At 28.5% G+C, this 27841-nt stretch overlaps 2 protein-coding genes across 2 annotated transcripts; one reads left to right on the forward strand and one right to left on the reverse strand.

Annotated features, from left to right (window-relative positions):
* Positions 1-68: 68 nt before the first annotated feature.
* On the reverse strand, positions 69-14918 carry LOC145191182 (V-type proton ATPase catalytic subunit A). The gene is made up of 16 exons (XM_090066208.1): positions 14881-14918; positions 14502-14676; positions 12950-13043; positions 9819-9862; positions 9488-9572; positions 8259-8470; positions 7940-8080; positions 6557-6613; positions 6384-6478; positions 6133-6295; positions 5728-5836; positions 3488-3789; positions 3122-3265; positions 2955-3014; positions 2568-2837; positions 69-562 (listed from the first exon to the last, which is right to left on the reverse strand). The coding sequence occupies exons 2-16, from the start codon at positions 14502-14504 to the stop codon at positions 467-469; spliced, it is 1875 nt and encodes a 624-aa protein (XP_089922334.1). The 5' UTR covers positions 14505-14676; positions 14881-14918; the 3' UTR covers positions 69-466.
* Positions 14919-24263: 9345 nt separating this feature from the next.
* Positions 24264-26915, forward strand: LOC145191541 (anaphase-promoting complex subunit 5-like). The gene has a single exon (XM_080068655.2). The coding sequence runs from the start codon at positions 24400-24402 to the stop codon at positions 26659-26661; it is 2262 nt and encodes a 753-aa protein (XP_079924781.2). The 5' UTR covers positions 24264-24399; the 3' UTR covers positions 26662-26915.
* Positions 26916-27841: the final 926 nt, after the last annotated feature.

The raw sequence follows: 27841 nt of genomic DNA on the forward strand, positions 1-27841 counted from the left end.
TCAAACGTTTACGTAGAAAATATGTAATGAGACAAGAAAAAAAAAAAAGAAAAAAAAACAAAACATAATTTGAAAAATCCATTTTTTATTAATTTTAGATATTGCTGATTGTTAAGTTAAATATTGGTGGTATTCCATTAAAGAAAGAAAAAAATTAAATATAATTTCAAAATATAACAATAAAGTAAAAATCAGAAAAAAATTCTAAAAATATTTTCAATTGTTTACTAAAGAAAATATGCTTTTAACTTTAAGTTAAAAATAGAGCATAAAAATATTCAAATTTCAATGAGAGTAAAAAATGAAAACTTCATAAAAATAATTATGAGGGAACACTTAAATAAATATCTATCAAAACTTGAGAGAAAATGCAGAAAATTCATAAAAAAAACCACTTTAACTACTGATGAATTTTGAGCAAATTTTCATAAACAGTAACACCAATATAATTTTTTAAACAGTTCGTCTAGAATTCCTCCAAATTTCGGAATGCTGTTTGCATTCTATCGTGTAAATCAGCAAAATCTTCTTTAATCTTCTTTTCTCCATCTTTAACAGGATCCTTTAAAAGAAAAAAAAAAGATTTTGCTAAATAAAACATGACAAAGTTCATCGCATTACATCAAACAGGGTTGCTTAGACATGATAACTCGGACAGAAAAGGAGCAGCGAAGTCTAATGGGCCATACTAATACTATATCAGATTATTTACACAACAGCTCTATTTTTGTTTCATTAAGTTTGTGTATGAGTATCATTTATTTTAAAGGTAAAACATCACTAATAAAAAACAGATGTATATTTAAAATTCAAAATTGATTTAAAACCCAAAAATGAATGCAAAAAACTCTAATTACATTTCTTTGTGAGATAATATTCTATATATTAACTGAATGTATTTTCATAATTTAGCTTAAAGAAAGTAGTGTAAGTCACGAATTTATTAGAACCAATTCTCTAATTGTTAATATTTTTTTACTTGAATATATACAAGAAAATTCTTTTAAATATTTACACGTAACAAAGATACTACTAAACCACTTTAAATTTTTTAGACGGCTTAGTAGTACAATTACTACGTGTAGTTTTAACCCAACCAATGAAAACTAAGTGTTGGACCAAGTTTCCATGGTTTTTTGGACATTGAATGGTAATATAATTTTTTCAAGGAAAGTTACAGTTGTTAGAAATTCTTAAAAAGTTGTCTCAAAGTAAAAATGTGGGCCAAATAACCCTATATAACAGTACCTGCATCCAAAAATCAAATGGTAAAGCTTAGATAAAGTATTCTCATTAATAAACTGAACACTTGAGGATGCTCTTTTATTCATAATTTTACAATTTAGAACAAATTATATGAATAAGGTAATAATCATAGTTCAATTTTAAAAAATGAGGCATACAAATTAGATGAAAAATTTTTATACTAATCCATTTTAACACAAGAAAATGATTTGGTTGTTGTTAAATATGTTCTAACAATTTTACAGTAAACATTAATATATTGTTAAGTACTCCAAATAGAGTTTTTTTACATAAATTTCTTTATACCTAGTCATACAATACTGTTACAAAATTCTGGAAAACAGTGCACTTTACAGATGATTTTTTACTTTGTTGCATTTGTACATGCATCATATTAAATGTTTTATTTTAAATGCCCTCCCTTCAACTTTTATACAGCTTTTGTGGGTACTTGTTACCTTGTTAATTAGAGCAGTATCTTCCTATAAAAACCAACTATAAGAATTACAAAAGGTCTCATTATCCAAAATGGTACAGTATGATTTTGTACCAATCTTCATACCCTGAGTACAATAATGTAGTTCAGTTAGTCCTTTATTTGAGAGATCACACCAAAACATCACAGATGCTGGGTGACTTATTAAAATCTGTAAATGATCTAAGTTATCTCTAGAGAATAATGTGCATACACCTGACCATTTTAATGGTTAAAATGATGAAATATTTTTCATCAGATAAAAGAATTTTGCAAAACATGTTATCTGTGTAATAATGAATCAATAATTTAGTTCTAATGTCCCTTAAAGCTGATGTAAGTTTATGTCCAGTGCTTCTTTGGTAAGCTTCTATTTGTAGGTCTGATTTGATAATACAGAACTTATGTGTTAAAATACCCATCTTCCTGTACAAGTGATTTTGTTTACAGGAAAGATTTCTCAGAATTTGGCTATTTGCAATATCACTACATACCACAGAGCTTCCTACAGAGTTCATGGGTGACCACTTCTTTTCCCATTTTCAAAAATTTGAGGATTCATGAACTGATTAACAGCGTGACACAAACTGATGACTGATACAATGATTTCAAAATGTCTCCCAGTGTCTTCCCAATCTCATACTGCAATCTTATAATCTTATAATGCAATTACATTAATATAATTTTCTTTACAACAACACTATGTTTACTGCTCAACTACTAAGTGACTGTATTGATACCACATAAGAGTGGACATTGTCGAAACAAAAGTTCCAGGGATTTCCCCAAATTATACAATTAATAAACAGGGATTTCCCCAAATTATACAATTAATAAACAAACATACCTTAAATTTCATAGATGTAAGTTCATACAATATGTTGTCTCCCATCTGCTCTCTTATGATACCCCAAGTGACTTTGTTATCAGATTGAGCTGTTGATTCAACTGAATGTCTAGCCATATCATAAAATGCCACAATATTACTCAACATACCAACAGTTTTATAGAATGGACAAAAACGATCATATGCAGTATATCCATTCTGTTGTAAAAAGTCATCTTTTACCAGCTTAGCCACTTCAAGTGTAATTTTATCTGATTCAGCAAGTGAACTCTAAACAGGAAAATTCAATAAATAAAAAATATATATACATGGATCAAAAATGTTTCACCATCAAATGTTAATGCTAAAAAAAAAAAAAAAAAAAAAAAAAGGAATAAAAAAACAAACCTTTCCAACAAGTTGTACAATTTCAGATAAATCTTCCTCCTCCTGAAGAATCTCTTTAATCTACAAAGAAAACATTACCCTATAATATTTCACTTTTAACTTTTTAATTTTTAAAGAAACCATGCATACAGTACATATTATGTCTACTAAAGAGATTGAAAACTAACCTTAGTTCGAAGAGGAACAAATTCTGGATAATTTTTCTCATAATATTCATCAAGTGCCCTCATGTATTTACTATAGCTAATCAACCAATTAATTGAAGGAAAATGTTTACGTTGGGCTAATTTTTTGTCAAGACCCCAAAACACCTAAGATAAAACATTTTAAATAATCATAAAAACCACTATGAAAAACAAATATTGTGAAAAAGCCAATATTTTTGGAAATCAAGATGAAGAAATACTAGATGCATATCAAAAAAAACAACACTGAACAATGTTAGACTAAAAAATGTACTGATAATATAACGTAAAAAGGATTTTATTCTTGACACAATGTAAGATAAATATTAACAATATTTAGTAAAGTACCTGCACAATACCAAGGGTGGCAGATGTGACAGGATCAGCAAAATCACCACCAGGAGGAGATACTGCACCAACAATACTAACACTCCCTTCACGTTCAGGATTGCCAAGACATTTAACACGCCCGGCTCTTTCATAAAAGGAGGCTAAACGTGCACCAAGATAGGCAGGGTATCCACTGTCTGCAGGCATTTCAGCTAGACGACCAGAAATTTCACGCAAAGCTTCTGCCCAACGAGAAGTTGAATCAGCCATCATACTGACGTGATAACCCATATCTCTGAAATATTCTGACAACGTAATACCTAGAAAGAAATCATTAACATATATGTACACATCATTCTTCATTGTGAGTTAAGTTGCTAAGTGACAGAAACAATTTTGATAATTTTCTTTTTATAAATTTGAATAAAAATTAAATATAGAAAGTTAAATAAATTTAATAATAAAGAAAAAATAAATTTCTTTAACATAAAAATTTGTTGATATATATTGCTCCAAAAATAGCAGAAAAATATTAACACTTATTGTCACATACTAAAAACTCAATCCTTTGAGATCTTTGGAATGGAGTTAGGTAATGAAGGAACTAATATTGGGGACAGCCTGTGGTGATCAGCCATCAGGACAGCACGAAATCGAAATGCAAGAGAAAAACCCATCTTGGTATCAATTCAAAAAAGAAAAATTCACAAAAGAACCATAAAATATCATTGCAAAAAGTGGGAGTTTTCAAATGAGGCTTCACCAAGTTTATATTAGCTTTTTGACAATCATTTTGAAAAAATTGCTACATCAATATCTTTGAAAACAACCTTGATAAAGAATTTTTTAAAACAAAAGAAAAACATTGAGAAAAAACTCTGAAGCATGTTTTAAATCACAAATAAGGGATATTCTGACAAAATCATAACTTGCCATGTATTTGGTCAGATCAAAGAGGAGTAGTGCATGATAAGAAACTTTTATAAGAAACTTTATCAGCAAAAAAAAAAACTGAGGTGAGTAGTGAAAAAAGCAAAGGACACAAAAAGTTAAGTTTCCAGAACAATAACACTTTTTGTAAAACTGGTTAGGGAAATATTGAAAGCAGTTTGACAGGATCTCTTAATCCAACCACTGTATTCACCAGACATTGTTCTTTCTCATTATCACTTGTTTTGATTGCTATCACACGGTCTTTCTAAGAATCACTTTCATACATGTAATGATATTTAAAAATTAATGAATGGATTGCATCAGAAGACAGATTTTCTGTCACAGAATGGGCAATATCTTAAATGAAAAGTAAAATGAACTTTTTTTCAAGCAAAAAAAAAAAAAATTTTTATTTAGGAGTTTAAAAACTTTTTAAAACTCCCAATAATTAACATACAGCTGGAGACCAGGTTTCCTCTCAGACTAAGAGATTAAGAGAGCTGGAAACCAGATAGATTAAGAGAAGAAAGTAAACAAAATAAATCATAAACATAAGTCTGTAATTTTTCCCTTGATATAAACATACTCATTGAATTGTCAAAAGTATGAGACAATCAAGACACAAGTTGAACACATTTGTACAGCTGCATGAAATATAAAAGTCTCACAAATGAAGTTGAAATTTGGTTTTGCAATAAGAAATAACAAATAACAAATAGAAGTAGAATTACATTTACAATAGTAAAGTTACAATAATTGAGTTATAAGATTTTATATATTATTGTATAATATTGTAGCCAATTTATGATTATTCTTATACTAAAGATATCTAACAGGCAAAACCTGTTTAGAGAACCATGACTCGGATGTCGATGTCAATACACAAACATGCAGAATAAAAATCAAAATGTTGGAATAAATTAGAAATATCTGCTGACACAGAAAAACGTTGAGAAAATCTTTTTTGATTTTTTGTTGTGAATTTTAAGAAAATGAGAGGGAGTTTTTGGTTTAAAATATGATTGAGAGGTTTTATATTGGAAGTGGTCCCGGCATAAAAAGACCTTTTAGGAAAGAGTTCCAAAAATGTTAAGAAAAAATTTTTTAATAGAACTTGATTGTGTATGCAATTATTTATTAAAACTGTATTAAATATATTTCTTAAGTGTTTTTAGTAGAATTACTCATTAAAACTGTATTAAATAAATAACTTTATACAAAATAAATTATCAGACAACTAACTTATATGTCCACCATAATTTTAGCTATTATCAAAACTTAATTAAAATTATAAAACTTATGTTCCTTATTGGGGTTTTAATTACCTGTGTAGATAGATGCCTCACGAGCAGCAACAGGCATGTTTGATGTGTTGGCAACAAGTGCTGTTCTTTTCATGATAGATTCTGTGACACCATTAATTTCAACTGATAGCTTAGAGTAGAAAAGACATCATTAACAATTTAAGAGTTATAATTATTAACAATTAAAAAATCTGAACCAAGTTTGTTTATTTTTTAAAGCTTGTTTAGTAACAATTTGCAGCAAATAAAAATTGTAAAATACTGTTTAACTTTCCTGAATCTTTGTAAAGTTTAATTTTATGCGTAAAAACTAACTTCTACATTTCGTTTGTTTTCAGAAAAATATATCCAAATCACAAACAATGTTACTAGAAATTAATTTACTGGTATTCTTTCTATGATAAATTGAATTTAATATTAAAATACCTCTGGAAAATCTTGTAATACTTCAGACATTTCATTTCCTCGCTCACCACAACCAACATAAATAATAACATCAGAATTTGAATACTTAGAAAGAGATTGTGAAATTACAGTTTTACCACAACCAAAAGCACCAGGTATAGCTGTTGTTCCACCTTGAACGCAGCTTAAGAATAATAATTATTACTCATAAAAAAAATAAAAAAATCTATAGATTTTATTTCTTTTATTCAATATAAGTTTAAACAACTTACGGGAAAAGAGCATCTAAAACACGTTGACCTGTCAAAAGTGGATGATTTGCAGATAACTTATCGGCAACAGGGCGAGTGCTACGCACAGGCCATACCTAAAAATCAAACAAAATTTAGAAACTAGAACTGTTAAACAAAAAACATTTAAAACATTACAACCAACAAAATAAAACCTGCAACATGCTGTGCTTCGTAATTTCACCCTCAAACTCTGTTTCCAAAATAGTATCCTAAAGTAAAAAAAATAAGTCAACTTTTAATTAAAAATTTAAATTTAAATCTCAGCATAAATAAGTAATAAATAGTTGTTTGGAATGAAAATACTTAGTGAAGTCAATTTACTGTCATTTACAGTTAACTTACAGAAAACATTTGGACACTAGTTTTTTATCTATTTGGGTGAAAATCTTTAAATTGGTCTTAGAGTATGAAATTACCACTTTTAGATTTTCTAATAATTTTTTTAAAACATTTGAAGTTGTTAATGGAAATCATAATTTAAGACCAATTTAAAAACTTATGCTTAAATAGATATAAAAACATTTTCCCAAATATTTTCTGTAAATTAACTCTAATTAACAGTATATTGAATTTAAATAGTAAATTTTCTTCATAAATTTACAAATAGTGAAATTGATTGTAGAAATGATTTTAAATTGGGTCAAATAAGAAAATAAATACCTTAAAAGCAGAACTATTCCATCCTTGGAAATTTAATACTCTATCTTAGGAGTTTCACAAGAGATTGCACAAGAATATTTTTATTTTATCAATTATTACATCACTACAGTCAACAAAGAAATCTGAATAACAGATTTAGGCCACTTTTAAAATAAACAGCTTCAGAATAAGTACCTTAACTAATACAAGAACCAGTGTTTTTGTTTAACTATGGTCTCCAAAAGTGACCCATCATTATTTTAGTTAAAACTTGAACTTTGTTTTTTTTTTTTTTGTTTTCTTTTTCAAATTGATAACAAAAAAAAAAGAGTAAATTTGTTTAAGAAAGTGAAACTAATCAACAAGACATCATACATAAAATTGGTTAATTTTTACTAAAAAAAAGATTTGGTATATATCCAAAATCTTTTGTTAACGTTGCTTTTGTTTATTAAAAATTTGTGTTTCACTATTTATGTAATCTAATATGAAATAATGTATTTTTTAAAGTGAGCAGAAAGTTAATTTCCTTTGAAGGTGATAATAAATTTTGCTGAACATTAAGTTGAGAATCCTCATGGCCATGGTCATTTTATCGTCACTTTCTATGTGTTTTAATAATTCTTTGAAAGTTTCTCAGAAGAAAAATACTACAAGATAACTGTCAACCGGATAGCATGCAAAACAAATTCAAGACAACTTGTAAGACTAAATTTGATTTCTTTCTCTGTTCAAAAACATCTATATGTCTGGATAATATCTGGATTCATAGAATTGGTTCACAGAAATAGATAAAGCATAGTATCTCCAGGCTCAAGCTTTATTCAATTAAATGCATAAAAAGAACTGATTAGAACAATGGTTGTACATAATCAAATTAAAGGCAGAACACTTACTTCAACCGTATAGTTTCCCTGAGGAGCAATATATCTAACTGTTCCTCTCGCTTTTGGAGAAAGCATAATTTTGTGTTCTGAAATTAATGTATTCTCTAGGACATGACCATAGATGTCTCCACCAGTTATATGGCTGCCAATCTAAAAAGATTTCCTTCATTAAAATATGAATATACAAAATAAAAATTCAAGAAAATACACAAAAAAAAATTTACGTGTTGTTTTTTTTTTAATATTTTTATAAACTTCCTGAGATGGATCTAAATCTTGAATAAATTTTACAAATGTTAATAAATTTTACAAATGTAAAAAAAATAACCTTGATAGACGCTGGAGTAAATGGCCATTCTATAGTCCTACTTAAACTCTTGGTATTGACACCACGAGGAATATAAATTGATTGTGTTAGATCACAGATATCTTTTAATGGTCGTTGAATACCATCAAAAATACTACCCATAATGCCAGGTCCTAACTCGACAGACAGAGGTTTACCTGTTCTTAAGACAGGGTCACCAACTGTGACACCAGCTAAAAATAAATTGAGTAAGAGAAAAATTATATAAAGAAATAAAGATCTATATACAATCTTCTTTATGATATATATATATATATAGATATGATATGCATTTAGAAATATAAAGATGTGAATAAAATATGATCAAGATATTAAAAAAAAAAAAAAAAAATGTGGAAAGGTTTACAAAAAAGTTAGACCTAAAGTTTTAAATTGATTTCTATAAAAAAAATGTCTATCCTAACATGTTTAGTCACATTAAAGGTTTTTTTTACATAATTTTGAGAAGTTAAAATACAAAGAAATAGCAAGCAGTATGCAATGCAATGGCAAAAAGATGTTAAAATGCTTGATAATTTATCATTACAACTTTATATATATATGTATATATATATATTGCTTTTCTTATCCTTTTGCTTTATGAAAGTTTTATTTCTGCTTTTCTTTATGGAGTAAGGCCAACTCCATTGAACTTTCAAAATTCCTATGGGAATGTAAAAGTAAAGGTTTTAGAGCCCATCATTATGAGGAATATCCTCAGTCAAGCAGAACAATTTAAACCTGGTGGTAGATATTTTAATTTGTGGTTGGCTGAAAAGTACTACATCATCATGTCAAAACTGAGCTTGCTCAATAAACAAATTGAGTTAACATCAAAGTTTTGCAATGAAGATAAATTGTTAATAAAAAACTTTAATGCCATCATAGCAGACACTCCATAGCACATTTTTTCATATTTTTTTGTCATTACATTTTTTTCACAGTTTAAAACATCTTATGATCACTATTGCATGAAACTTTAAGTAATGTTAAATAAACCTAGCTAATTATTTAGTTTTTATTATAATAATAATATATTCGCTCTACTTATACTACACTGTATTGAGCACTTTTACGGGAAATATTAGCATAATTTCTACAATGCTATACACACACACACACACACACACACACACACACACACACACACACACACACACACACACACACACACACACACACACACACACACACACACACACACAGCTTACAGGTTTCTTCATATACTTGTATAGTTGCCATGTCATTTTCAAGTCGAATAATTTCACCCACCAATTCATTATATCCTACACGAACCTAAAAAATATAAAAATACAAAATGCAAACATGTTTTTAATGTTACTTATCAAATAAAAACATAAACCCCATTTCTCCTGTCTGACACAAAGATGATTGCCAAGAGAGTACAAAAAATGATTATTATGAGATTTAAACTAGCAAGATCATAAACTATATGATCTTTTGATTCTAGTACATGAAGTTTACTCTATATTTTTTTTATATATTAAATCTATAGAACTTTATCTTGAAAAAAGTCCCCACCAGCTCATACATAGCAGATCCACTCATACTATCAGCAATAACGACTAAAAAAAACAAAAAACTTTAGGTAAACATTTAAAGTATATTTTACAGCAATAAGAATTGAAGAATACAAATGTTTTCAAATTGTAAATTAAAACAGACACTCACTCAAAAAGCATATACATTTAGAAGTCAACATTAATAAGCATTAATATGGGTTTTTGAGTGGAAGTTTTAACATTCAGCTAAATAAACGTAAAATGTAAAAATTTCAACAACATTGTTTTGAGCATTCCCTTTTTTTTTTAAACACACGCAAAAACATTGTGCTTTGATCATTTTTTTAACTAAAGACTTCACTTCCAGTTGAACTCTTTACTTGTGAAACCATCCAGGGAATGCAACCCTGAGGTCTGAAACCTAGTTTTTAATGAGATTAACAATCAAAACATTAACTTTTCAAACATCGGAAAGAGAAAGTGAATTGTCATCAAGTTTTTTGTCAAAATATTTTATAGAATGTTGTTTTACTTCTACAGGAATTGTGGGAAAAAAAGTGAGTTAATAATAGTGACTAATTTAAAAAAATTCTATTTTAGTATCATAATTCATGCCAATTTATATTTGTACTAAGTGGTATTATATTCAAACTGTTTAAAAAAAGATTGTTAACAGTCTTTATTTAATAAGATATTTATGAAAGTTATCTCTTGTGGTTAAAGGGTCATCTCTTTTGGTTAAGGGCTATCTTTTGTGGCTAAGGGTTATCATCTGCTACCAACTAATGTTTTGATAGTAGATGACCCTTAACCACAAATGATAGCTTACATTTTGGTTAGATACCTTAACTTTTGGTTTAGGACTATCTTTTGTGGTTAAGAATTATTATCTACTACCAACTAAATGAACAACAACTTGAGTGTAACTTTTTAGTTTTTAACATTTACTATTTGATTTTCTACATGTCACTGATGACACTAACAAATGAATAAACACATTCCAAAACTCCTAAATTGTTCTCTTATCACTATTCATCTTTAACATAGTGCCATTTAGAATGGTTTGCTAAAAATAATTACTGCTGGTCTTCAGCCTTCATGGTCTTCATGCTTTTAACAAGCCAAGGATTTGCTTAAGTGTTAGTAAGTATCTTTGACTTTTAAACACTAAACTTTGTGTTCTAATAATGCTTACTAATCAACAACCTTCCATATTGAACACAGACCCTAACTGTGGAGGTTGGTACTTAGGTCACTTTATTCTCAGCCTACCATATTAGCAACTATATTGCCAACTTGATAGAAAATTGTGGAAGACATTTAAGCTCTATTGTGGTTGTATAAGTAGAAAAATATACAAATTTCAATGAATTTATCATTCACTTACAACAAACAAAAAGAGGTAAGTCAGGATGGGAAATGCTTCTGAACCAAAATCCATATGAGTTTTCGAAACAAATGCTTAGCATTTAAAAAAAGTTTTGAAAGTCTTTTATCAGAAAAGTCTATCTAAATATATCTTAAAGTCGCCCACATTGCCATTTTCAAACGAAGACTAAGCAGGCCAGGGAAATAAAAATTAATGAGAACCCAATCACAGTGGTTGAACACTTCCAAATTTTGATTGTCACTAATGTGTTTTCTTGGGTTAAATGCAGGGAAAAGCATGACCAAAAGCTGAAGACCAGCAGGTTAGTACACCAGCAGGTTAGCACCCTTCTGAAGCCTTATGGTAGAAACATAGGGGGCATTTTGAGGCTATTCAAAGCAACAAAGCCTAAAACCAAAATCTGGCTGGGGTCTTTTATCTGACTAATAGTTTCAATACCATTAGGGACATCCTAAACCCTAAAGATAGAGGTATTTGTACTGCTACTGTGATCTAGCCAATGGTAAAATACTTCATATCTTTGAAGAGAATGACTAGAGCTTTTTTCTTGAGAATTCACAGAAAATTTTTACTTTCTTACATTTTTTAAGCCTCTGATCCATCAGACGAAGATTTGTCGAAGATATTTAACAACCATTCTGACAGTCTTCTCTGACACATTCATGTCCCTGGCTATTGCCCTTATGATCTGAGGAGGTTTCCCTTGATATGGCCCTTAACCTTGGTCACAAAGGTTTTGGAAGCAACTGGAACCTTGAGATTGAGGTTTCTTTCAACACTTTTAAAGCCATTGCTTACCAGATCCTTTTTGATCTTACAGACTGTCTTTCTAGATAAATTAAATGTCTTCACAATGTCTAGGTCATATTCATATGAAGGGCCTTCACTACTTGTTCACAAACTACCTCTGCATTTTTAAACAGTAATTTTTATGCAGAAAATTATGTTTACATATTATAGATTAGCTGTAGGAACCACAGAAAAACAAAATTTTTGGGAATTTGATATCTATCATCCCACCTAGTTATATAATATATGTGTAAAAAACCATGCTGCATGCTGTTTCTTATTACTAACCTGAGGGTGTTTGGAATAAATTAAATCAACAATAATAGCAATTGAATCTCAATCATATTCATAATTTTTAAATTAATTTTTACTTTTGCTACATTTTTCGATAACATACAAAACCAATCAAATTTTTTGACAGAATTTAATCAAGTAAATCAACTTTACATCTTAACATTTTTTCTTAGACAGGAAATTTATAATGCAATAGCTTTGCAAATAATTTTCAACAATGCTTCCGTACAGTAATGGAAAAAATAACTCCAAAATACAAATGAACTGTAGTATTTATTTTATAACAACTGAGTTATGTTTTACTGCAATAATATTTATTTATTATCAATTAATTGCTATTAATTACTAAAGGTATTCTAATTCCCATTAATTTTATTTATTTCAAATAAGACATAAAACATAATTTTAACTGATGCTCAATATCTGACAAGCATGAACAAATAATTGGGCTCTTATGTTGGTCTGTTAACCTGTTACCCTGTTTATAATTTGTCCTTTAAAAAATAGAAACTTTTTTCAACTAAAAAAAATGGCCTACTCTGAGCAAAACTTTTTAGAAGAACTTACTAGATCATGACTCTTATTCTTATTTATTAGTAAACTGACCTGAATCAAATTAGATGCTCAAAACTTGTGTATTCCATGAATCAAATTTACAAAAATGAAACTGAACTTACCAGGTCCAGAAACACCATATACATAACCAAAACGTGACTCTCTTTCCTCATCTTCTATTTTAGCAAGGGCTTTAGCTCTTTCCATTCCACCAGCCTGAAAAAAGTTATTTTAAATAAAACACCTGCAGAATTTTTTAATATCTATGTTACATAACATACCACAACATTATGAGCAAATCACCGTGTCAATTTTAAGCTACCTTACAATAGGGAGGGAAACAAAAGGAAGTTTTGAATTGATTGCTGAGTTAATAAGCCTTGCATTTGAAAAATGGCATTTAGAAGTATATGAAAGCAAAAATGACTCCTAAATGTAGAAATGGTGAAAAAAAAAAAAAAAAAAAAAAACAAATTCAAAAACTTGAAATAATTCTACTAAAAAGTTAGGTTTTTGAACTTGTAAGGCCTGGAACTCTAGAATTTAGGTAGAAATTTAGGTAGTATAGAAATTGAGGCAAATGACTTGTATGACAAGATTAAGTACGATTAAAGAAATACTATTAAGAAAAAACTGAACCTATATATATATATATATATATATATATATATATATATATATATATATATATATATATATATATATATATATATATATATTGTTTAAAGGTGCTTATTTGAGTTAAAAGCTAGCTTGTGACTCCGTTTGGCTAAAATTTAGTTATGTTTTACTTTTATTGTCATTTTGAGTGGCACTGTAGAAAATAACAATTTTCTCGTGTAAAATTTTCTTTTAAAGAACAGTTTTAATATTATTAGAAAGAAAACCTATATATTTTAGTTTTTTGTTTGTTTGTTTTTGTTTTGAATAGCATGTACTCAAAAAACATATCAAAATACTTTGTAGTGATTTATATCATGATATATACAATAGTTTTTATATGAAACTGTTGTTATAAATAATCATGGTGTGCAGCATTATTACAAAACTTTTTTATAGCAAAAGTGTCCCTTTTTATGATAAAAGTGTCATATTAAAATAGCAACAAAAAGATGGTTATGAAAAAAGAAGTTCTTATACATTTGAAGAATTAAAATTTATTCATATAGTTAAGTGTAAATGAAACTTTTCCACTAAAGTGGAAATTTCTGAAATTAGCTACTTTATAAAAAAAAAAAAAAAACTTTTTTTTTTTAAAAAAAAAAAAGAAAAAAAAAGATTGTTTATAAGCAAAATCAATATTCCTTGAAAAGTGGACTGACTATGCACATTCTATTATTGTAAATAAATAGTAATGTTATGTTCATATCAGATATTAGGCCACAATTTATTATAAGAACATTTGAGTAAAAGTAAGTTTTTTCTAAAAAATAGTGCAGATTAGTCATAATGAGCTCTAACAGTGCTAATGGAAGAAATTACTCCTTTTTATTCGGCAATACATATTGTTTCTTATCATTGCATATGAGACTTTTTAAAATAATCAACTATCTGCAAAATAATTTGAAAGGAGTTCAATTTCATTAAATTTTAAACGTTTTAATAAAGACAATGTAAGACTAGCTATGTTAATAGGTGTGTTTATTAACCAACACTAAAAGAAAAAATTCTTACCATTTTGGATTACAATCTTGATGCAAGTTTTAGATTTCTTCCTAACTTTATTCGTATCACAAGCGTTAGCAGCTTCGGTATGTAATTTGTAGATGCGCACAAAATAATTAGCGCGGCCCCCTTTCGATGGTGACAAACGACAAATACTCCGGTACGGTTGATTCAAACTCACGCCCTGAGAAAATTTGTGAAATGTATTTTAATTAATTAAATATTTTTGATTTTATATTTTTATCTTATTTCTTTATAAACTTTTTTTAATCAATCTTAAAAATGTTAAGATTGGTTAAAAAAGGTTTATTTCCTGTCATTATGACATGTTTCGAAATCCGTTTCACTTTTATTTTGATTGCCCATAATCATGAAATTGGCATCTTACAATGGGTAAATATATTTCTGTGAGTAGTCTTTTCAGTAGTTGTATTTTTTAAAAAAAAACTCATAAATATTAACTGACAAGATTTACCTGATTTGGAGAATTTCAACAGATTAAAAAGACAATCCATATCTATTATAATCTATTCTTTTTAGTTTTCTGATTACGTAAACAGAAACTTACGTATATCTTGCTTTAGTTTTATTGTAAAAAATTTTGTGTGAAAAATCGTTTATTCAAAACTCATAAATTGTTGTAATTATTGTAACAAAAAAATGGTGGTTGTTTTTTTTTTTTAAAAGATTTGAAACTTATCTTTAATGTATATTTTCCTTTAAACATCAAAAACAATACATATCCTAACATAAATTAATCAATCATTTTTTGATATAAAGAAAGAAAAAAAAAAGACTTTTTAAAAAGGAAAACGTGTGCAACCCGTTTTAGCACGTTAAACTAATCTGATGGTTAATCATGCATGTAATTTCATTATGTCTAGAGAATTTTCTATTATAAAAAATTAAATTTATAAAAAAAAAAATTATTTTCTATGGACGGCAGATAAACGTTAGATTCGCGATAAATTATTATTTATGTCCCAAGGTTTTAGGTAATCTACTGAAAACCTATAATTATAATGCAAAATGCAAATTTTCTAGCACATAATTTTGGAATTAGAACTCAATGCTTTAAACTCATCGATAACTTATAGAACTCATTAAATTTAAAAGTTTTCTAACTGATGTAATAGTTAAGTAAATCCAAAAAAAACCATTTGGCCTGGTACGGTTTTTTTAAATTTATTTATTCTAAATTTAAAATTATTACGATAAGGTTTCTATAAATGTAGAAAACCTTTTTTATTCGCGAAAGAAAAGTTTTAGATGAAAGGAAGGAGTGAGGAGCACTTTTTCATCACGCTTCACCGAAAAATAAGATTTTTGAAAATACTAATGATCCGGTGCTTATTTATGTTAAAAATTTTCTGAATTGTTTTTTTAACATAAACGAAGACTCAGTGGCGTAATCAGTGGCGTAGCTAGCACGGTTGGCACCTCGGGCGGAGGTTGGTAGTTTCACCCCATCAAAAGTTTAAAGCAATTAATTTAATATGTACTTCATTGAACAATGAATATTTATATTTCTAATATTGAACAAATACAAAGCCATAATAACAGCGACGATGCAAAAACATGTTTATACAAAATTTACACAAAATGTGCGCTTAAAAAAAAAAAAAGCAAAATGCTTGCTGAATCCCCGAAAAAGAAAAAGTTACGCTAACGATTTTTGAGGCACCGGATGTCAAGCCAGAATGTGACACCACTCTCCTCATTCCCCTCCTTAGTACGCTACTGATTTGGGTACAAAGAAAGATAAAAAAACGTTTCGCTTAAAAAACTTAAGTTGAACTTTGATGTATGATATGTAGTTTTTTGATACGGTTGTACAAAAAAAATAATAAAAAATCATCTATAGACATAAATATAAGTAGAGTTAACAGTCATTACACGGAAAAGAAAATGTTGTTTTAGTTCTAAAGAACATCAAAAGTTTCTTTTCAATTTACTTTTAAAAACCCATAGTAAGTTGGAGCGTGAAAAGGAGCTAGTTGTGAAATGCGAAGATTAACTTTGAATGATTACGTCTACAGAATCACTACTAAGTAGGGGAACCTGTTGTACCTCTGACCACTTTTTGTTTCCGGGCGTTTTTTTGCTCGACGGTTGAATCAATTTATACCATTCAAAGTTAATGTTATTCTCTTATATTTTGCGCAAAAATTATACTTTTGACTTTTTTCTCATTCAACCAATAAGTATCATTTTTGAGCGTTTTTAAAAAAGTACTCAAATAGTCAATGGTACAACATGTACGTTGTACCTTTGACCGAGGTGTGTTGTTCCTTTGACCGTAATGTTATTAATAAGTTCTTATGAATTATTTGGACTTTTAATAAGTAATCATGACATATTACAGCTTTGCTATATGTTATAAAGAAATTTCTAGCCAACCACATGTCAATAAATGCTTATATAAAACCATTTTGTAAGAAATTAAAGACACAGCCGCAGCAAGTTATAACCAAAAAACATTTTTTGATGGTCTAAAGTAAAATTTTGTTTCTTGTCACTTTTATATTACAATTTCAAGTAAAACGTTTTGTTGTAATTCAATTTATTAATTTTGCTTTGAAAAATAACTACTAACTGCAGCATTACATAAGTCTCCCTTAGTTTGGATTTTTTGATACATTTTGTTTTGTATCTAGTCTTGTACAAAGGGTCATTCATTGTCCTTGTACTTAGGGCCGTGTTTTAAAGTAACACCTACGGTCATAATCCTTATGATTTTGCTTTTTTGTTTTTTTGTAGTAAATAAAAGAAAATGACATCAATTATCAGTACTATTTCGATTTAGTCACATTTTTTTCAGTTGGATGCTATTTACATGGGACGGTTCGGGTTAAGATTGGAAACTTCAAATGTGATTGAATTGTACAAAATGTTTTTAATTAAGTTGTTACTCTCTTTTAGATAATTTAAGAGCAAAAATATATTTCTATAACTTGCTATACTTGCAATTAGAAATGAACTCATTGTACCTAAGTTTACCGATTTTAAAACCCTTTTACTTGGCGGAGTTTTATATTTTAAGTAATTATGTCGATATCAATAGGAAGTAATTTGTATGATATGATCATACAAAAAATCTGGCCCTAAGTAGATTAATATCCCCTAAATAGGTTTTTAACTTAGAAACCTCTTAAAACCCAACCAAAACTATTTTTAGTTGTCAGATTCATTTAGATTTGACCATAATGCTTTTTAGAGGAAATCTTTTAATGCAGACAATGAAAAATATGAAAATAAAATATATTATATTAAAAAACATTACTGTACAGTAAAAGATGTCAGATCAACATCAAACATAAGATACTGGCGTCTAGATGATCCATGACCAACACTTGGTGATGGAACTTTCATTATAATATCTTCAAGTTCTACATCATAAACATTGTCATCTTCTCGTATAAATTTATTGTCTCCTGATTTCTTAAGATACTTAACTTTGTAAACTAAACCAACAACTTCAATAACTTCTGCCACATAATGTCTAGAGTATTTCTTTTCACTTAACTTGACAAGTAAGAAACTTCCTGAAACAATTTCACTATTTTCTGATTCATTGTCAAGTATATTTATTCCAAAATCAATTTCATCAAAACTTTCATTAGTTAAACTTGTGTCAGAATGTTGATTAAAAATAATCTGTTTTGCCATGGATTTTATTTGTCTTGAAAAAGGTTTTTGACATTGTTCATTATTAGATTTTGAATGTAAAATAACTTTCATTTCAGGTGTATCAGTTAAAATGCGTGATTTTCCCTTACGTCTTTTTGAAATAGCTGCCTTTCTTAATTTGGCTTTTGGGTGAGGTCGTATTATTTCAGGTGAAACAATTTCCAATGTTGATGGTAAATTGCCAGGAGTGGTTTCAACCTCATTGCTATCATTAGAAATGCAAGTTTCAGTATCCACTATTGGCCTATCAGTAACAGTTGCAGCTAAGAAGTCAATATCAGTAAAAATATTTTCATTAAAGGGAAAAAACCCAGTACATTTAAAACTGTTAACAATATTAATCGGTACAAAAGCATGAGGATAAGCTTGACCAACAAGGTAAGATATATCATAAATTGTAACTGGTTTACCAGCATTTCCTGGTGATATCATCCAATTATTCATGGCATTATTATAAAATATTTTAAATGGACCAAAAACACCACGATCAAGGGGTTGCATTTTGTGGGTTGTGTGAGGATGAAATGTCATTAAAATTATGCCCGATCTTTTAGCTAATTCAATAATAGAAATGTTAACATGACTTTCATGGTTATCCATTAACAAAAGAACTGGTTTTTCTACCGAAGGTCGTACATTACTAATAAAATGCTCAAGAAACTGCAGAAAAATGACTTCATTTGACCATCCAGACTTATTAGCTGCTCCTACACTTCCAGGAGGAGCACCATTCAACATGTAGTCCTTAAATTTTGCACGCGGAAATACAAGTAATGGTGGAATGCTACTTCCAGTAGCATTAATGGCTGCAATCATTGTTACATTATTGCCTCGTTCTGCACTAGTCATACTTCCTATTTGCTTTTTGCCCTTTGGGGCTAGGATTTTTGGTGGTACATGAACTGTGGTAATTCCTGTTTCATCGCAATTCCAAATGTTTGATGGCTCAAAATGATAACGTTCTAAAACATTTCTATAATTTTTAAACACAATTCTTACAGTTTCTTTATTGAATGCAGAAGATCTACCAAGACTTGTTGGCTGCGGTTTACGTAGGGATAACTTATCATTATATCTTTTCCGAAAATCTCGTAGCCATTGTTCACCAGCACATTTATTCTTTATCCATGAAGTTTCAATTTTTTTATGGTTTGCTAAAGCATACTCATATGCAAAGAATCTGATTTGCTTTAATGTAAGCCCATAATGCATATTTGCAGCATCTGCCAAGTATTTTACCAAAATTAATTCTTCTTTTGTTGAGAATACTTTTTTTGGTTTCTTAAGTGAATATGAATACTGGGTTCTTCCAGATTTTTTAAACTGCTTTAACTGATATATCAAAGTTGATTTTTTAATGTTGCAATGTCTTGCTGCTTTACTTAGACTCATTTTTTGTTGAAGAACAAAATTCACTGCATCAAACATATCCTTCTCGCAAATCTTCTTACGAAAAACACCAACCTTACTCCTTGGCATTTTAAGATTAAAACATATTAACAGAAATGATTATATATTTATTTGTTCTTACTTCCTTATTGCTGTACAGAAATCAAGTACAACTATATAATCAACTTAATTATCAAGCTGCTACAGCTGCCAACTAACTTAATTATTAAAACTGATTATCAAGCATTATAAGTACATAAAAATATACATTCCAATAATGGATTGTGTGTCAAGTGTAAAATTTACTCTTATTTATCAATAAATTAAATAAAACAATGCATAAGATATAGAAATATATAAAAATATAATTTGTTAATATTATTTTATCACTTATATTATATTTAAAACTTTCAAAATACCAGCAAGAAAGTAATAGTACGCTTTTCGCTGATTTTTACATGCAAGAGTACAGCTGTCTGATAAATTTGATGAAAAATTTCATAAAAGTGTCCTCTTTAAGTTCGCAAAAAATTAAAGCGCAGTACAAACCAGTCAAAGGTACAACGTCCTACGCTGGTCAAAGGTACATGAGATGGGTTTCTTCAACAATTATCATCTCAAACCCCATTTAGGGTTAGAAATAATTATTTAAACTTTTCCATAATAAAAAAAAGATGTTGGTTAATGTAAGTAATATCATAAATTAGCCAAACAACTATTTATGACAGTTTTGTTATTAAAATAAGATAAACATAAATATTTACTTTTTAAGAGCTAAAACTAATAATTTCTTGTGGATCAACACAATCTTCCCCAACCATGATATTTTAAGGTAAAAAGAGTCGTCATGGACTAATATTTCAAATGGCACTTCAATTTTTTGCAAAATGACAATAGTCGGCCAATATGACAGAGTGACTAAAGGTACAACGTGGTCAAAGGAACAACAGGTTCCCCTACTTGACATTTAAACAAACTTTTATAAAATATTAAAAAGTATATCTAAAAAGTTGGTTGGAACTAGAAACTTAACAAGCAATGCGGGGAGGCTCTCAAAGTCTGGGACGGTTGTTTTCTCTGTAAAATAACGAAAATGCACATTAAGGTGGCTTCACAGGAAATGTTTTTTTTTTAGTAAAATAACTTAAATCTGTTCTAAAATCAGTTTTATAAATTCAATTTAATGAAAATAACAATAAAATATAAATGCTTATTGAAAAAAAAAAAAAAAAGAGGACTTTATTTATAAAAAACGCATAAAAAAGCATATATTTATTTATTTTTCAAAACACGATTAAACCAGAATGGCTAATTAAAACAACTCGCAACTTTGCAATATTATTATCTGATATATGAGGTAGAGGATGAACTAAGATCAATATATAAAAACAAAAATATTTCTTTTAAGTCCCTAAAAACTGAAAATTGACTAATTTTTAGGGGGTAGGGTTCAAAAAAAGACTTAGCAATCAATAAATATTCATTCAATTATCAAGATTCTAGTTCATTCTCTACCTATATATGTATTGGACAATTAGGGAAAATTTGAAGGTCTAAGCATTTTTTAATGTTGAGATATCGTGTTTTGAGTTTATAAATTATGTTAAAATCTTCATTTTTAGATATAAGGCAAATAAGTTAAAAAAGTTTTAAAAACATCCCTTTTTGTAGCTATTTTTTGATAATTGTTCTTGATCTTTATCAATCCAACCTTTCCTAATTCCTCTCAACTCTTTTCTTCTTTTTTTTTTTTTTTTGGTTGTCCTTTTTTCACCATATTCTGTAACCGCTTTCGGTCTTTTTTTACTTTTTCCGTTTTCAGTACCAAAAGATTCCTCTTCCAATTTCACGGAATCCAATTACCATTCTCAGGTTAACATCAAAAATGTTTCTACCTTTTTTATCATTTTTAACAATGTTTGAAGTAAAATTACTGTATGTAAAAGAACATTGCGCATTTGTACATGTTAAAATAAGTTTATGGGAGAAACCCATTCTGCTAGAATAATCATCTGTGATGTTAACTTTACTTTTACAATCAGGACATGCACTAACCAAATCAAATAACTGTTTGATAAAAATAAAATTAACAAGAAGAAAATAATCATTTGTGTTGGCATTACTTGTATCTTCGACATCAAACTTTAACTTTTTAGAACTGATACATGAAACATTTTCAGACAAGTTACCAGTTACATTCGTATCTTTAATACATTTGGTGTGCTTGTTACCACTAAATTTTCTCTTCTTAGATCTTGAAGTATTCTTATAATTACCCATTATATATTTAATTTATTAATCTAAAAAAATATTTCAAGTAAACATTGTATCAACACAACTTGTGTTAGTATAATGGTTTTGTCACAAGAAGTAATTAAATGATCGTGAAATGATGCAATTTTAATAAGTGGAACGGTTTTATTTTTAAAACTGAACATGGTTAGCCTCTAAACTAAATCTTTTATAATTGCAGAACACGAAAACATTCCAAAAGAGTGGTTAAACAAAAGTTTTCATACTGCTTTTTTCCGTTGCTATAGGCGTTGCTAAGGAAGCTACTTAATATCATACCTGCAAAATGCAAAATTGTTGCTTAAAAAATTAAAATTATTAAAAAAATAATTGTACCATCATTTTCAGCATTGTTAAAAGTCTCAAAAATCATGTTTTTCAATTTTTTTTTTTTTTTTTGATTTTACACCTTTTATTTCCTGTGAAGCCACCTTAAAGAGATAAAATGCACATTAAAGAGATAAAATGCACATTAAAGAGATAAAATGTATGAAAAGTAATTGAAAAATTAAAGTTGTTTTAAATTGTTTGCAGCAACTAAAATGACTTCTTATTATCTAAAATCAATTTATCAAAATTTATTTTTGCTTATGAGATAACAAAACGAAGTTTCATTGAAAATAGTGATTTACTAATGAAATAAAAATAGCTTAAATAGGTTTTTTTTAAAAATATACAAAACAAAAGAGCAAAGATAAATTATTTGCAGAGTAAAAGTAGATTTAAAACATAACTTGCATTAAAATCTTGCTTAAAAAGTAGATTTTAAATGCGAACAGCAAAGAGAAAAGCTGCTGACTTTATATTTTTGAATTATTTTTTTCTTTTTTTTTCTTTTCATTGTGTTATCTTGCCTGTCACGTTTTCTTCCTGAACTTAGAATTTCTCTGTGTTTGAAACTTTTTCAGTTTTTTCCGATTGAGAAAAGCACATCCATCCATCAACATCCGTCAGCATATTTTTAGAAATTCAGCATTGGGCATCACACTAGATGAAAAAGACAAAGTTGCATTTAGCTCATTGAATATTATAGGCAATAGTACTAGAAAATAAAAACATTTTTTTTTTATATTATGCAAAAATCATAGCTAAAGTTGCACTATTAGGATTTTTTATGGACTAACTCAATCAGTTGTCTTTCTTTAGCTTTATTGTTGTCTAATCCTGTAGGCAATGATAATGACACTTAAGTCCTAAAATGTGCCTAAAAAGATATGGTTCGTTTGTTGAGCTGATATGAAGCTAAGTTATACTGATAAAATGTGCCTAAAAAGATATGGTTCGTTTATTGAGTTGATGTGAAGTTAAGTTATAATGATAAGTACTTCTCTAAAACTTAGTTTACAACTTGTTAGCTAACTTACAAGAACTAATTGACAATGTTTCTATGTGCTTAAATTACTCATAATTTATTCTGTATTACTCATAATTTATTCTGTATTACTTATAATTTATTCTGTATTTATTCCGGCTACTCAAACACTAAAGTGATAGAGTGTCAACTTGTTTAGCATAAAATGCAGAACACAGAATTTTATTACATACTCTTTTTATCTGCATTTATTATATTTTTTTATCATACATATATATTACTAATTAATGAGGCTTTAAGATTTTGCGTCAGTATCGCATTAGAAGTTGTAATTACTTTTAATAAGCTAATTCAAAATTTTAAATATAAAACTATGGTTTTTCTCCAAATTTAGTTCATGACAATTTGTAATTAGAGTTTTTTTCGTGAACAACACCCTAACATCAGAAACAACCTAACATCGGAAATACGTATCATAGTCAATAGCTTTAATATACTTATAGTTTTAGAAGCACAGTATTTTATGTTTAAAAGTTAATTACAAATAGTTACCATATCAAATATTGTGAAGCTTTCGCTAGAAGCAAACTTTTTTAGTTTTTTTAATTTTCAATGCTATTCTAGGCCAATATTTTCGCAGAAAAACTTAACTCCTCATAACCATCTCAATATAAAGTCAGACAACAACAACGTTTGTCAACAACAGTGTTTGTCAACAACAACAACAACAGTTATTGTCAGTATTTGTCAACAACATATTATCAGTGTTATTGTTAGTGTTTGTCAGTTATTGTCAGTGTTTGTAAACAGTTGTTGTCAGTGTTTGTCAATAACAACAACAGTTTTTGTTATAAATAACGAGAGTTTCACCATGAACGAACACAAAAGATCAAAATAGATCAGTTGTTGAACCATGTTGATTGAGCTTGCGCAATCTTTTTGTGTTCAGCTCAGTCCGTTTAGGCTGATAGTGTAATAGTCTCTCGAAAACACTAAACAAATCTATCTTCATAAAATATTTTATTCATTATTATTGTGATTTCTACGGAAACCGGGCAAGATCAATAGCTCGGGGGGGGGGGGGTTAGGTTATATGTGACAATTATGTGCAAAATTTCGATTTTTTTTGCATGATACCAGACAACTCAAAACAAATTGAAAATATTGTTTTTTTTTATTTAATAAAAATATTATGTTGTAAGTATAGAGCTAAATATATTTAAAATGTTAGAGATTCTTCCTTACCATCTTTCTTGCTCAATATACATTCGTCTAATCGTTACACAAGCTAGTGGAAAAACATGGGAAAGTCATGAGGTTTCCCCTGAACATCAAAGAAAATTACTCCTTCAAGCATTAAAGCTTATAAGAAGCACCCAGTTAACATGGGTTCAGTTCAAACAAGAAATTCAAAGAGTTATGAATGCAGAATTAATGTCAACATTCCTTAAGGAAATGAATGACTTGCAAGATATAGACTCTTTATGTGATACAATAAAGTCGCTAGAAAATTTGTTTGTAACAGACTCTCTTATGAGATGCAGCATACTGGGTTTGTTTCTACGCAAAAATATATTAGCACTCAAAAAGATGTCTTTTCAGAAAATAGCTTTGTTTTTTAAATCTGTAAAAAACTACCTGCTGGAAAACAGCACTCAAAATTTCAGACCAGAATCTTCATCTCGAGATAGAACTCATATGCACTTACACGCTGAAATACAGGATTTAGAGGATACAATTTATGAGAGAGAAAAAGAAAATCTAATTGAATTATCTAATACTGATTATACCAATAGTAATCAATTGGCACTTGAAGATAGCATCCTTCTTAGTAGGAATAAAGTAGAAAGATTTATATCTCAGCAAACTAAGTTTTTAGTGAGCAATGAAATGAGAGCACTTTCACCTGAAAAACTTAGAAACAATTGCATTAAAATACAGGAAATGTACCCTGACATTTCTGATATTCATTATCTAAACTTTCTAAACTATCTTAGGTTGTCTGAGATAGAACGTGCTACTACTTTTCTCCAGCTCTATTTTGACTTTAAAGTTTTTCAAGATGAAAAAAAGGAAGAAAATTCAGAAATTGAAAAACATCAAATTAAGTTTAAAAGATTTCGTTTTTGTGCTTTAAACTTAGGTATTATGCATTGTTGCTATGAAAATTACAAAGAGTCATTAATTTCATTAAAAGAAGCAGTGCGAATGGCTCAAGAGACAAATGATGATAAATGTTTGCAACATGCATTATTTTGGTTAAAAATTGTTGAAGAAGAGAATAACAAAGGAAAATCGAAGTTTACTGAGATTAATGAGTGCAGTATTGAAAATAAAGATGATAGCCTAGAAGGTGAGGCTTCTCAACTAAAGCTAATTAATAAATTAGGAATGTTACGTGTTTTTAAAGAAAAAGTCTTTAGAGGAAAGATTTTACCAAGCATTCTAATATCAAAGGTTTGTCAAATTTTATGTACAATGCCTTCACTAATGGATGCTGCAGGATTGGCACTTTCTGCATTCACATGTTTTTATGGATTTAATTGTGTTTCTTCTTCATTATGTCAGTTTCCTTTGTTAACTACAATAAATGAAAATATTTGTAGCCTGTCTGATGAAAATCTTGTATTATCCTTATGCCAATTAGCTCACCATCATTTTGTTCAAGGATACTTTTCTGAAGCTAAATGTATTATAGGTTTTGCTTCAACTCAAATTTCTTTATACAATCGAAATCAAAAGATGATTGAACTTTGCACCTTGCAAATTGATTTTCATCAAAATATTTATGAAAGAAATATGGATTCAATTGCAGAAATTGCAAAAAAAATCTCTTTTATTGACTGCCTTGAAGGTCAATACATGACAGTTGTTGTTGATATTCTTAATGGAAGTTTTGCCAAGGCCTTTAAAGATATAAATTTATTGTTGTCAAAATTTTCCTCTCAAAAATGTTTGCCTGTACTTGAGGGAAAAGTTCATCTATTGCTGGTAGAGCTATTAATGACGTCAAGTTCATCACTTGCTATTACAAAGTTATGTGAGTTATTAACATTTGCAGATAAGTATCACTTGTCAGGACTTAAAATTGATGCACAAATTAGTCTTGCCCACGTATACATTTCAATGAAAATGTATAAAAAAGCACAGTTATCTCTAGAAAAAGTGAGTTTACAAGTTTTATCTAACGGAACATGTTTTCAAAAAGGAATACTGATATATCTGCAAGCTCAGTGCAAATTGCTTCAATTTGCTAATACTATAGTTCAAGATAAGTGTGAGCTACTTATTATTGCTTCTATGTTAGATCAAAGCTTAACCTATTTTTCTAGAGGAAATATTCTTGCAAAAAAGAGGGATGTTTTGCATAAACAAAGTATTGTTTACCACCATTTAGGATATATTCAAGAACGCAACAAGGCTGCAACACTATATCGAATCCTAAATGAGAAAATTAAAGGATTTACAGATATGGTTTGTTTTTAGCCTTTATTTGTTATTGTGCTTACTTACCAGAAGTTGTAATCTTGATGGTGTGAAATCAAGTGACTTCCTGTTTCTTTTTTATTCTAAAAATATATGTACATTCTTTCGGTTTTTTCTAGATAGATTTAAATGTGAGAAGTGTAACAAATTTTTGTAGCATCTTTATTGATAATATGGTTATTTTGATTAACTTTTCAAAATTTGAGACAAGAAAAAGTTATTTTTCTGAGAACTTTGAGAAAGACTTACAAAAAGTATTACTGTTTTGTTGTAAACTACTTGATAATTTAACTTTAAAAAGAAGCAGGTCAAAAAACAATAGTACAGGAAGTAATTATACAAGAAAATGTTTACACATTATATTTAGCATTTTGGTATTAATTCTACTAGATATTTGATTTGATTATTAGACTGATTTAATAACAACTTTTTTTAAACTTTTTTTCTTTGGTAAATGATCTATAGGATTTAAATCAGGGCTTTGTGGCAACCATTCTAAACATTTGTCATTTTTATCAAAAAAGCCACAAGTTTTCTTAACAGTGTTTTGGATCATTGTCCTGTTAAAACATAAAATTGTTTTCTAACCTAAGTTTTTTAGCTTAGATTAGGAAAATTTTAATTTTCAGTCTAATATATCAACATACAAGTTTGCGTTCATAGCTTCAGCAGTAAATTCAAGTTTACTAACACTATACTATTTATACAACCCAAAACTATTACTTTTCCACTGCCATTTTTAGCTGTTCCCCTTGTGTAGCTCAAATAAAAAGCTTCTTCCCTCTTTCACCAAACTCTTTTTGCCTTATTAGATTTTACAAATTAATATCAATTGTCTCTTCACATAATTTTTTTTTGTTAAAAATGGTTTCTTATGAACTAAATATCTGCTAAACCTTGCTTTATGAATATGATTTCTAATTGATGTTGGTAAAATTGTGGTTTGTGTGAGGTTTTTCAGATTATTTGCAATAATTTTTGCACTTTCAAGTCTATGTTTCTTCATTATATATTGAAGATGTGATTAAATTGCTTCCTTTTCATTCATTATGAATTTCAAATATGGTATATAGCTTGTATTTCTTTACAATGGCTCCTACTGTTTTAAAATAAATTGTAACTTCTTGTACTTTTCTATAAGAATCTCCTTGTTTAAACAAGTCTGTAACTATTCTTAATG

This window comes from Hydra viridissima, unplaced genomic scaffold (assembly GCF_058129835.1).
Source record: "Hydra viridissima isolate aposymbiotic clone 2 unplaced genomic scaffold, HvirCarnegie_v1 scaffold_11, whole genome shotgun sequence".
NCBI classification, from domain to species: Eukaryota; Metazoa; Cnidaria; class Hydrozoa; order Anthoathecata; family Hydridae; genus Hydra; species Hydra viridissima.

Excerpts from the sequence above, each read along its gene's own strand:
- LOC145191182 (XM_090066208.1), bottom strand. Across the intron at positions 8,471-9,487 it reads ACAAGTATATGAAGAAACCT|CTGGTGTCACAGTTGGTGAC; the intron begins GTAAGCTGTGTG and ends ATTTATTTTTAG. Across the intron at positions 3,790-5,727 it reads TGAGGCATCTATCTACACAG|GTATTACGTTGTCAGAATAT; the intron begins GTAATTAAAACC and ends ATTTCTTTCTAG.
- LOC145191541 (XM_080068655.2), top strand. The coding sequence starts at position 24,400 with ATGTTAGAGATTCTTCCTTACCATCTTTCTTGCTCAATATACATTCGT.